General features: G+C 42.2%; 1 protein-coding gene across 1 annotated transcript; it reads left to right on the top strand.

The window, feature by feature from the left end:
* The first annotated feature begins 11,500 nt into the window (after positions 1–11,500).
* On the top strand, positions 11,501–12,453 carry LOC116673484 (olfactory receptor 6N1-like). The gene has a single exon (XM_032505840.1). The coding sequence runs from the start codon at positions 11,539–11,541 to the stop codon at positions 12,451–12,453; it is 915 nt and encodes a 304-aa protein (XP_032361731.1). The 5' UTR covers positions 11,501–11,538.
* The last annotated feature ends 1,097 nt before the right edge of the window (positions 12,454–13,550 follow it).

The following is a 13,550-nucleotide window of genomic DNA, read 5'->3' as shown; positions in this document are numbered from 1 at the left end:
ATCCACAGTTCAACTGCAGGTGCAGCTAGGAGGGGTAATTTAATCTCACTGTTTATAGTTCAATACATTTCATTAACGCATAACTGCAATCACTAAACAATCCTATCTATTCCACACTCTTTTGCTGGTAGAGGGACACATACCTGTGAAAAGTTACTGGGGTGCATTTCATCAGACATGAAACAGACGTTAAATTGCCTTCTGATTATTAAATAGGGGTGAATGTCTAAAATAACTTCAGACTCAACAATAAACGTTACGTTGTAAGCACTAAACAAACTGACAGTAGGCTAATCATGTCGGCAGTGGAGGAGAGACGGGGCAGGGGAACCAACGCCAAATCTGGCAAAACAGTTGTAATCAATAGTTACTTAGTTATTTTGGTTTGTTTAAGACTTCTTTAAAATGTGTCCGCGTAGTTTCACCTTGTTCTCTGCTCTACTGTCAGCCCGTGTGTAGCGGGGTGAGCAGCCCCGCCCTCGCTGAAACATGTCCAGACTCGCCCCTCTTTTGCCGTTAGCTATGTACTCCAAAGAGCTAATTTACAAAGTTGTGCTAAACAAAAAAAAACTGCTCCATTCACATATCTATCGAACATTACACAAACTCTGTTCCAACAGATTTGGAAATTTGCCTTCTCATATAACATTAATATTATAGCTACTGCTGTCAATGTCTAGATTAATGTAGCTAGTTCATGATTGCGGTACATGTGAGAAAGGAGCTAGCGTTATAGTTTATGTAAGCACTACAGAAAAACGACACTTATCACACTACACTTAAATCATATAGTCAAATAATATTAACAAAACTAATGTTGCATTTGTGAAACAGAGGCAACATTTGGCATTGCAATAGCCTGGTTTAGCTAGCTTTAGCTAACACGTGCACAAACACAGTTGTCTGTAAAGTAAGTTTTTTCAAGTTTTCAAGTTATCAATTCTGCTACTAAACATAAATGCAAATTAAAACAACTCGTATTCTGGCAAAATAACACAATTTGTGATACTGACCTTATCTAAAAGCGATGTCCTGGGCCAGGGACGGTCTTCACGTTCGAAGCGGGTAATGGCGGACCGCGGACGGCAAAATCACGAGCAGGGAGCAAGCTAATGTGACGTCATGTGGTCACATGACATGAATACCTCCAGATTGAAGTGAAAACACAATTTAAGTAAAACTGTTTCTTTAAGTTGGTCTAGCTGGTTCGTTTTTTGCTTGAAGTTAAACTGAACAAAACAGGTTCAAACCAGAAACCATGATTTTCACTAAGTCCAATGTAAAAATGCACTTTAAATGAATGACACAGTAGTTTCACTTTTTTCAGTGTAGCTCCACGGGTGTTCTTTCCTTCTTGCAGCCACAAACACATCAGCCAGTAACACAGCCTCTGCAGCCGTTCGTGTTCCCTGATCCATACCTGCAGCTCAGGAGATGGCATCCGCAAATACTGCTCCAAGATAACAATTTCACCATCAGCTTTAACAGTTTTACCTTTTGGTTGGATCCACTTCCCATACAGCTCCTTCAGTCTAACATACAGCTCCTTTGGACTTTCACCAGGATTAATATCTGTTGAATGGATTCTCTGCCTGTAGGTGTCTGGGTTAATGTCATATTTCTTTAGAAGGGGATCTTTAACACAGTCATAATCATGAGCATATTCTAGGCCCCACTCGCCTTACCAGTAAGCAATGGAATAAGGCGCAAAACCCAGTCAGACCTAGGCCGGTGACATGCTACTGCTATCCTCTCAACAGTTATAAGGATATGTTCAATAACATCATGGTCTGTTAATTTCTCCAATCTGGGTTTTAAGGGGAACTGAAAATTACCTGATGAGGCCGGGGATGGAACACACTCTTGTGCCAGTTCTGTTTGGACTTGGGGCACAGGTTCATCTGAGTCTAGAGCTGTTGATGTGTTCTCTGGAATTGGGGAAGTGCAAGCTTGCACCTCAAGCTACAGCAGTTGGAATGGACGTTGTAATGCCCTAAACCACTGCTCCTGTCGTGCAGACTCCTCCCTCAGTTAAGCGTCATGGGCCTCTTGTTGGCCCATGTGGGCACAAAGAATGGTAGCCAGGTCCACCATCGTTGGATCTCTGCTTTCTTCACCCTCTGTGCCTGTGAGTCCTCCTGAAGCTCCCATGTCAGTGCCATCTGCTTGCTCCTCTTGTACAGTCTGTTGTTTCTGAGACTCCCCACGATTTCCTCTTCCACTCCATCCTCCACGCTGCATTACTCAAAAAATAAATAGAGGTTGGAAAAAAATACAAAACAAAAATTATGGGGGGTAGACAAACACATTAAATAGCCAAACCACAATAACTACAACCTATATTAAACCAAGGCTACCTAATATGAACTAAGGATAAATCAAATAATCATAACTAACTATAAGTATAACTAGTAAAGAAACAAACACAACTCAAAAATTAAATACTCTGCCACCCCCATGATATAGGAAAAACATGGTACAGTCCAATTATCTATTCCCCATTTAAATAGCTTAGAATTATTTAGGTCCTTTTGTCTGTCAGCCAACAACGCCCCAGTGGCAACTCGCCAGGAACTGGCCAATTAAAAAGAAAAGGTATTAATTTCACAGAATGTAACTTAAACCTGAAATTAGCTAAATTGACAAAGTTAACTAAATGTGTGCACCCAAATAGAAAACTATGTCAAATAACTAATAAAACTGTTTGTAGAACTAAAGCGTGTGTCCAGTTATTCATTCTGTATAATGTGTAATGTGCACACAAGAAAAGAGTTATCACCGTGAGTTGTTGTTGCCATGTGTGGCTGCTAGTGAGGCCATCACACGGTCGACATGTCCTCAATGAAAGGGAAAATCCCAGCACCCTGGAGGTCCAAGATCACAGTTTTGAGTGACCAAGTTGAATTGGATTGAACTCTGGTGGAAGTGAATGTCAAATTGCACCTGGAATCGAGTAAACTTCCCGTATGTGTGAGGAAACAGGATAAACACCATTTTCCATTTGTATTCATGTGATGATTTTAATCTGATGCAAAGCTTTCTCATGACACAATCATATCTAACTTAAATATGGTGACAGCCCACTGCCGACCAGCCAGGTGAAAGTTGCCGGTATTTTTCACCAGGCGCGTCTGCGCAGCCTTCGTGAGGCGCTGCGAGCCACACAAGCGATCACGGCCATTCAAGTCAATGCTTGGTGGTCCACCAGTAGCGGGGGCGTCCCCTTGAATCGGCTCTCCGCTCCGATAAAGATACGCCCCAGGTATTTTTTCAAGCAAGCCACAAGCCGGTTGCACAACCACGAAGGAGAGAAACGGCGAGAGTATCCAGTCAGTTTACCTAAACATCCCCAATATCCTTTAAGTCTCCTCCACAACGCCACGGACAACAAGAGCTTCATCATGGAGAGAAGCTCATCTCGGAATTTATTCACCAGGACAGCTAGAGGAGAGAGAAGGAAGACAGGCTGGACACTTGCTACAGGTTAAGTTAAACCCCGGACTTCAGGAATAAACCTTGTTTTATGGTCGCGTGCCAAACCAATTGATCTAACCAGGGGTCCCACTAATTAACTTTATAACAACATATGAGTCCTCTGTTTGATCCATTTGTTAGTTTGACCCATCCAACACCCCAACCTGCCATCTTTTTCAGAATTCAGCGCTCTTATACTTCGTGAACTTACTTCCTGCACCTTCGGATGCGCTCCGGCCGTTCTACAGCCCTAACTCTCTTTACCTGCTAAATCCTCTACTATATTCACCAGCTAGTCTCTAACTTCATCTATTTGCTGCTGAGTTTTTAGAGAGTACTAAAAAAGGGCGCTGATGATACTGTGAGAGTGAGCAAAACATGAAGGTTTTGGGCCTTAAAAACCAAGAAAACAGTGAGTCAAAAACCCTCTCTAGATATTAGAGGAGTTGCAGAGTCGGGAGATAATTCTCTGTGGATTTGGGACTAGCAGCGACCCCTCTCACATTACACATGCTAATTGAATCCCTTTTTGTTATTAAAGATTTAGACAATTTCGATAAAATACATGATTGTACTCATGTTAGACACAATATCAACTGAAAAAACAGTCCTGTTCAGTAATGATTGCATCACTTGTTGATGGGTTCATACTGACTCTTGTTTGTCTTCACACCTCTAATTGCAGACACCTCATTGGTCGAGATGGCATCACCTGACTAACCCATACAGGTGTGAAAGAACTTCCTGTCCAGAGGGGTTCAGCACACCGCCTTTAGGATCCACTAATGGGCTGTAAGACGTTAACAGAGAGGCAGATTAGATCTCCCGGGACCTGACTGTTTGTGTCTAACAATGCCCACTATACACAACAAAGTAAATGATCATTTAGCCCACCAATCCCTGATCTATAGGGAGATGAGTTTGGATCTTCAGTTTTAGCTCTGCTCATTAATACACCATGCTGTAGCATTCACATGAACTTTGCCTCTTTAAACTTGCTAAAGACGACATTGTGTAATGCAGTTTTTCTTTGTAGTACCATATGGTTGTCAGCAGGGCCTGAAGTTAACTTTTTTGGCCACCAGCCACACAGGCTTTTTACCAGCCAATGTTTTTTCTCAAAGGATTTATGAGTATGCTGTCATAAACCAGCCACAAACCTCGCCATTGTCCCCAACTGTCCCGTTTGATGTGGAAAACGTCTTTTTTTACTTTTCTTTGACTGAGCCTCATCTTTCTGTCGGTTGATTGTTTTATCGGGCCCCTTCACCCCAATGATGTGCCCCCACCTTTTTTATTATTATCACCAGAAAGCACTGGAAGATCTAATTAGGCCATATTATTAACTTCATAAACAAGCAACACAGGTGTCACTAAAATAACTGATATGTTCCCATTCTTGAACTTATTACTTGTCCTGAAGAATACTTACTACAAAGGACTCAGCAGCATGTCTGTCTGTGGCCTAAATGAAAATTAATGATGGCTCCTCACATGACGCAGCCAGGCGTGTACCAGGCGACTAATGGCAATGCCCGGCCAATGAGAATTGAGTGACTCTGTTGTTTGTTGACACTTAGTTTTCACATTCAAACCAAGTCTGTCATTTCCTAGAATTGGGAACATTTCACGAGCAGAAGGAGAAATGGATTCAATCAAATTCCAGCAAATTTTGGACGCTAACTTGATGCCGTCTGTGAAAAAGCTGAAGTTAAAGAGAGGATGGCTTCTACAAATGGATAATGATCCTAAACCCACCTCAAACTCCACGGTGGATTACATCAAGAGGCGTAAACTGAAGGTTTTGCCATGGCCTTCACAATCTCCTGACCTCAACATAAATGATGGGCGAATGGGCGAAGATACATCAAACAAGAATTAAAGACTCTTGGCTGGCTACAAGAAGCGTTTCCAAACTGTGATACTTGCCAAAGGGGCGGGGGCAGTACAAGGTAATAACTCTGCAGGGGGCCCAAACTTTTGCTGATGCCATTTATTTGTTTTCATTTGGAAAGTGTAAATAATGGAAATAAAATCTAACTTTTTGTGACATATTATACGAATGTCTAGTCTGTCATGTGATGCCTTTTGGACTTTTTTCCATCTTTTCTTGGCTTATTTATGCACATTACTACAAATTCTTACCTCGGGTGCCCAAACTTTCGAGCCCCCCTGTAGTTTGAACCTGCCGTTCCATCTCAGTGTCTCGACGGCTGCCTCAGTAGTTTTTATTCTGTTCCATCAGCCCCTCACTTCCCCCGGGCCTGTGCACATCTATGGAACTTTCTAGACATGACACCAGATACACCCAGATACCCTGGATTCATGTTAAGGCTTTCATTTTTGAAAGAACTTTCAAAATAACTTTTTTGTTCCCAGTCCATAATTCAGAAATCTCTGCACGTAAGCTGGCAAGACTGAAAACCAACATTGAATGCCCATGACATCCCTCAGACGGCACTGCATTAAAAACCAGCATCATTACGTAAAGGACATTATTACCACATGGCTCAGGAACACTTTGGAAATCCATTGTCAGTTAACACAGTCCATCGCTACATCTACAAGTGCAAGGTAAAACTCTTCCATGCAAAGTGATAGACATCTATCAAAAACACCCAGTAATGCCACTGGCTTCTCTGGGCCCGAGCTCATCTGAGATGGACTGACGCAAAGTGGAAAGTGTGCTGTGGTCTGACAAGTCCACATTTTAAATTATTTTTGGAAATCATGGACATCATGTCCTCCGGGTCAAAGAGATAAAGGACTATCCATATTGTTATCAGGGCAAAGTTCAAAAGCCAGAATCTGTGATTGTACTGGGTGTGTTATTGCCCATGGCATGGGTAACTTGCACATCTGTGAAGGCACCATTAATGCTGAAAGGTGCATGAAGTTTTGGAGTAACTTTGGAGCGAATGTGCTGCCATCCAAGCAATGTCTTTTTCATGGACGTCGCTGCTTAGTTCAGCAAACCAATGCCAAGCCACATTCTGCACATGTTACAACATGACCTTACTTCCTGCTTGTCTCCCATCAAAATAGCTTTGGCCACTATTCCGTACATTCTGGTACGCTCCGGCTGCACTACAACCCTAACCCTATTTACCTGCTAAATCATCCATGTTCACCAGCTCGTCTCTAACTGTGTCTTTTGCTGAGCAGCACCACACTTTGGTACAGCAAGTATTTAGAGAGTTCTAAAGAAAGGTAGCTCATGAAAACTGTGAAAATGAAGAAAATAGTAACGTTTTGGGCCTTAAAAACACAAAAATCAGTGAGTTAAAAACCCTTTGTGAAGCTGAGAGGATCTGCAGAGTCGGGAGATAATTCTCTGTGGATTTGGGACTGACAGCAACCTATCTGACATCACACATGGTAATTGGATCCCTTTTATTGTTAAAGATCTAAAACATTCCGATTGATTAAATTATTGTACTCATGGCAGACACAATATCAACTAAAAACATCACTGTTCAGAAATGATTGCATCAAATATTGTTTTTTTCATGCTGTCTTCACACCTTTGATTGCAGTGATACCTCTTTTTTTATTTTTATTGGTTGAGATGTCATCATCTGACTAACCCGTACAGGTGTGAACAAACTTCCTGTCCAGAGGGGATCAGCACACCGCCTTTAGGAGCCACTAATGGGCTGCAAAACATCGTTCATAGAGAGGCAGAAATCTCACGGGACCTTGTGTGTGACGAGGCTCACTAAACAGGCAAATTAAGTAAATGGTCATTTAATTTCATATTTATTTTAAAATAATATGAAAAAACACACTTGTCATGTCAAATAAACACTTGTATGATGATATATTGATAGGTGCAGAGCTAGTAGCAAAACTCTAATATTTTTTCCGACTACTTCCTCTACTTCTGCACTCCACCAACCCCCCCCTGCCCCATTTTCCCCGGGAGACTGCTGTTTTTCATTGCCCTCTGCTGGTTTCCTCCTGTGGTGAAACCTCTCCTGTATTTCTCCCAATTTATGATACATTTTCACAATTCTTTCCTTTTCATATCAACCTATTTTTGGCACAACACAGCTCTGAGACTCTAAAGGTTTACAGTTTCCATCCAGCCGAGTTCTTTCCTTGCAACTGTCACGCTGCCTGCTCTAGAATTATTGAGTCCTTTTAAATTAGAGTAGTCTAGAACTACACTGTCAAGATAACTTGTTATGACTTTATACTATATGTAAATTTAATTTAATTGACTAGGAACACTAGGGACAGCTACCAGAAGACTTACAACTTTAATGACAGGTTGCTCACGTCAGATCTACGTCTTCAAGCTTAGTTGGAGGCTGTGCAGTGAAGCTCTGCACTTACCGAAAAAAGGCTTCTGATACACTTAATTCATTTCAATTCAATTTTATTTATGGTATAAATTCATAACAACAGTTATCTCGATTCAATTCAATTCAATTTTATTTATAGTATCAATTCATAACAAGAATTATCTCAAGACACTTTACAGATAGACCACACTCCGGAATTTACAAGGACCCAACAGTTCTAGTTTCCTCCAGAGCAAGCAACAGTGCAACAGTGGCGAGGAAAAACTTCCTTTTAGGCAGAAACCTCGGTCAGACCCAGGCTCTTGGTAGGCGGTGTCTGACGGGCCGGTTGGGGTTAGAATGAAGAGTGGCAATAACAAAAATAGAAAAAATTAGTAGTTTGTAGCAGTTCTTTGTGGTAGTTCATGGCATAGCAGGACGCTGTGCAGCATTACAAGGCACAGCAGGACGTAGCAGGACGTAGCAGGACGTAGCAGGACGTTGCAGGACGTAGCAGGGCACCACAGTGTAGCAGTTGAACATGGCATCACAGAACGTGTAGCGGAACCATGGCAATAGCTGCTACCCTGATTTCGAGAAACTTTACAGATAGAGTAGGTCTAGACCACACTCCAGAATTTACAAGGACCCAACAGTTCTAGTAGTCTCCTCCAGAGCAAGCAACAGTGCGACAGTGGCGAGGAAAAACTTCCTTTTAGGAAGAAACCTGGGACAGACCCAGGCTCTTGGTAGGCGGTGTCTGACGGGCCGGTTGGGATTAGAATGAAGAGTGGAAATAACAAAAATAGAAAAAAATAGTAGTTTGTAGCAGTTCTTTATAGTAGTTCATGGCATAGCCGGGCACTGTTCGGCATTACAAGGCACAGCAGGACGTGGCAGGGCGCAGCAGCAGCTTAGACATCATACCCGTTGTTCATAAGCATTCTTCTTCCAACTGGTCTGTCCTTACCCTCATTCCTCCCTCCTCCATCCCTACCCCCTCCCTTCCCCAACACCCACATGTTTTTGCTCACGTGTTGACAACTTCTCCCTGGCCTCGGCAGCTCCAGTCACTCGGCCCGCTTCGTCAACCTCCATCGCTACCCCAGTGGCAACAACCACCGGGCCATCAGCACTTCTGGGTCTTCCGCAAGCATTGGCCACGGCCAGTGGCATCACGCCTGACGTCACGATGCCTCGACAGCCACAGCACGCATCCCCAGCTCCAACTGGCGGGGGTCTGGTCGTGTTTCCCCATGTGCCGGCTCCCTCTGTCTGTCATGTCTCAGGCGATCTCTGCCTTTCACCCCCATGTTTGCAGGCTTCACAAAACCCCATGCGCATACTTCCCTTCATCCCTTCTTCTACCCTTCCTTCGGCCTAGCCTCAGCTGCTCCAGTCACTCAGCCCGCTTCGTCAACCTCCATTGCTACCCCCAGCAGCAACGACCACCTGGCCTCCAGCACTTCCGGGTCCCCCGCCAGCGCCGGCCACAGCCGGTGTCATCACGCCTGTTGTCACAGGGCCTCGCCAGCCACCGCACGCATCACCAGCTCCAACTGGCGGGGGTCTGGTTGTGTTTCCCCATGTGCCTGCTCCCTCTGTCTGTCATGTCTCAGGCGATCTCTGCCTTTTCATCCTCGTGTTTGCAGGCTTCACAAGACCCTATGCAGATACAACCTTCATCCCTTCCTCTACCTTTCCTTCAGCTGTTCCTGGCCAATCGGCTTCTGCTCCCTCCCTTTCCAAGAGGGCCGCACTCCAATTCCAGTGCCACTTCCAGCAGCTCAAAGGGACCTACCTAATATGGTGATTGAAGGTCCTCAGCTTTCCTCTTCTTTCCAGCTGGTCTGTCCTTACCCTCTTCCCCCCTCCACCATCATCCATGCTCATTCCATCCAACGCTTTTTCAGCTTTCGAGGTGTTCAGAATTTGCACCGACTTCAACCGTCTAAAATCCTTCTCGTCATCCCCAGTTTATCAGACATCACCATCCACACCTTAAACTCTCTCATATTCACATTTAGAAGTTTCCTTCCTAATTTATGCCTTGCACCTCAGCTCCTACATCAACCCCTACGGGCCACTATCAAATACATCGGCTCCAGGTACGCCGCCAAGGCATCTCCACAACACCCACTTTTCAGCATTCCAAAATGGCCACTCGATTCTGGTTTCAAAAACATCTGAACAGAATTCTCTGCATTTCAGCCATATCACCCGAACATTATTCCCGCCACTCTTTCCGCATTGGTGCAGCATCCACAGCCGGCAAATCAGGCATCTCCAACCAAACCATTCAGTTCCCAGGTTGCTGGTCATCCCATGCATGCAGATTTTACATCCCAACATTCCCAACAATCTCAGTTCTACACAATCTGACGCTTTTGGGGGTCTGTAAACTATTCCGGCGAAAAGCGCTTCTGAAAGGGAACCCCCCTCCTCTGAGTCTCCTCCACCCATACATCCTCCCAGACCAGCCATCAGACAACATCCACATCAATTCATCTATCTGCACATTCATATTGTTCATCTGCACATTCTTAATGTTTATTAAATATTTAACTAACACATGTGTGATGTGTGTGAACCTGCGACTTGGTGAGCCATTTTTTCAAAGTGTCTGTAAACACATGTCTGTATATACATGTCCATTGTAATGTTCTACTATGAGATATCAGTAAAGTTTTTGCATGGGCCCCTATCAGATGACTCCTTGAGCACTGATGCCTCGCTGTGCGAACCTCTGGTCTGATGTTTTACATCATGGTAATGATAAGCATCCTCAGCAGCTGCGGTCGGATCATCTTCCTTCTGCCGCTTTTGTTTGTCCTGGTTGAAGGTGTCTGTGAAGACCCCAAGAACTCTTAAATCTGAACATTCTGAACATTCAGAACATTCAACAACAAAACAACAACATCAAAAAGAACATTGAGGAACTCTTATTTTCGTATTTCAAATGTCAATATGTTTATCTTCAATATTTTTTTATATCATACTTGTTGTCCTTATTGCACCGTGGGTTGGAGTGACACATAGTATATCTCTGGCCTTGGAAGTCTGGGCTTGGGTATACTGATGCAACATTACACAAAAATGCGTAATCAGTGTGTGACACACCGTCCCTCCCTTTGGACCCTGTGTGTACAGGTTGCTGCTCTCAGTGTAACAGCAAAACAGGATAAAGGTTCAGCTGCTGCCTCAGTCTGCTGTAGTCAGGGGAGGGTGCTGTGTATTATTCTAAATGTTCCCATACACTGATGCAGAGACTGTTTTCTGAATGTCTTTTACCTGCTGGACAGACCACAGGACACATATGAACACTCTATACAGTATATTGTTTCAGCTGATCATATCAGCTGTTATAAGACACAAAAGTGGAGAACTTCACTACGCTAAAAGCTTTTCCCAAAGGTTGAATGTAATTGCAAATATATCACTTGTGGAAAAGAACCTTTTGAACATCTGTCATGTATGAGACTTGTTAACCTGGAGACATTTCTTTTTCAGTCATTCAACTCTAATATTGTTCAACAAAACATGTGAGGTTGCTTGTGCATTTAGTTCATGTGACACTGACCTTTTTCTCCCATGTCCATGTTTTGTCTTTCTGAACTATCACAATTGTTAGAAATGTGCACTTTATGCAACTTACATAAATGCAGATAGTGTTAAATCTAGTGTTGAAATAGGACTTCTTGCTGTTAAATTGTAATCTCATTTACTGTATCTCCATCTGTTCTCACTTCTCTTCTTCCAGCTCTGCTGTTGTGCAGACATGATGAGCAACAACAGCCTGAATCCTTTGTATTTTCGGTTCACTCTGTTTGCAGACTTTGGGCCCCTCAGGTATCTGACTATTGTCTCTGCTAACGTTGTCATTATTCTGACAGTCTGTCTGGAGAAGTCTCTGCATCAGCCCATGTATATTTTTATCAGCTGTCTGTCTTTTAACTCTCTGTACGGCTCAGCCGGCTTCTTCCCCAGGTTTCTGATGGACCTTCTGTCTGACACTCATTTAATCTCACGTCCATTATGTTTCATTCAGATATATGTTATTAACAACTATTTATCATGTGAGATGACTTTCCTCAGCATCATGGCCTATGATAGATTTGTTGCTATTTGCCAGCCTTTACACTATCACAGTAAAATGACATTTAAGATGGTAACACAGCTTGTGATTTTTTCCGTGCTCTACCCTGTATGTGTTGTGGGTTTCATGCTCTATCTTACTGTCCGATTACCGCTGTGTGGCAATAAACTGAATAGGCTGTTCTGTTCCAACTTGCCTGTGTTTCAGCTCTCCTGTGTAGACACAACTCTGAACAACATAGCAGGTCAGTTTCTTTTAGTCACAACCATCCTAACCCCCCTGTTCTTTGTCCTGTACACCTATCTCCGTATTCTGCTTGTCTGCAGGAGAAGCTCGTCTGATTTCAGAGGAAAGGCGTTCCAGACCTGCCTGCCTCACATCATCACATTCACCAACTATTCTCTCTCTGTCTTCTGTGAGCTGTCATTGAGTCGATTTGAGGTTGATAAAAAGAATCCTATCATCACAGTTGTTTTATCTTTACAGTATTTGATGGTCCCCCCCATTAATAACCCTCTAGTTTACGGCCTGAGTCTGCCTCAAATCAAAGGAGGGGTTGTTAGATTTTTTAAGAAGATTCCTGCTGGAAAAATGTAAAACTTAAAAGGCACATATAGACCATAAATTGCAAAGCTACAAAATATGCTTTTAATACGGCTCTAATACGGGAAATGTATTTGTCCAGTTATCTTGTTTCATTTAATTTATTTATCTCGAACAAACAACAGTGTTGCAAGACAACAGTGAAAACAAAGAATTAAAACCACGGAATGAAACACAAACAATCAGTATTTAACAAATACAATACAAACCTGATTATATATAAATATATATACAAAAATAAGGATTAGTTTGAGAAGGAGCAGATGGAAGCAATTTGAAATGACCCCTGTGTCACAAATCATCTTATAGCAAAGTAAAACGATATGCAAATACTTATACAACAATACCTTTGCATTACATTTCCATTCCTATGTTTCGATTTCTTTTCTGTTTTGGTCCAGTAATGTTTTTTATAATCCTTTTTTTAACTAAATGATATTATGGCTCTATTTGATGTCATTGTTCAGTCCATCCCATAATCTCACCCCACAAACTGAAACACACGTGCTTTTAACAGTAGTTCACAATGTCCTCTTAGATGATTTCCCCCGGCTCTTTCCTTCAACATTGGGCGTATGTTACATGATCAATTATTTTCTTTAACTTTAAACATAAATTGTGCAGTTTTGAATGTAACGATGTCCATAAATATCAACAAATGTGAATTAAAAACAGATGATTAGTGTGCTCATGTATGTGATTTATTATCCTGATTGCTCTTTTTTGCAATGTGCAACTATTTTGTAAGTTACTTTTCTAGGTACAGTATTTCCCCAAACTCCCACACAATATAACAAATATGGTAAAAAGTGTGCAGTACAGAGTATGTAATATATTTTGGGTCAATATGTAGTTGTAGTTGTTTTCAATATACTAGTACTGCTGGCCATCTTCATGCACAGATATTTAATAAGGGGCTTCCAAAACAGTTTGGATTCAAGTTCAACCCCCAGAAATGTAATTTCATAGACTCTTTTGATTGTTTTTTTATCAATTACTAATTTAACATCTGTATTTGTGGTATGATTTCCAAATATAATGCATTTAGTTTTGTTTAAAGTTAAGTTTAAGTTTAAAAATAACTTATTGAA

The sequence above is a fragment of the Etheostoma spectabile genome, chromosome 23 (genome assembly GCF_008692095.1).
Source record: "Etheostoma spectabile isolate EspeVRDwgs_2016 chromosome 23, UIUC_Espe_1.0, whole genome shotgun sequence".
NCBI classification, from domain to species: domain Eukaryota; kingdom Metazoa; phylum Chordata; class Actinopteri; order Perciformes; family Percidae; genus Etheostoma; species Etheostoma spectabile.
Note: the sequence above shows the minus strand (reverse complement) of the source record. Positions and strands in the feature narration are given on the sequence as shown.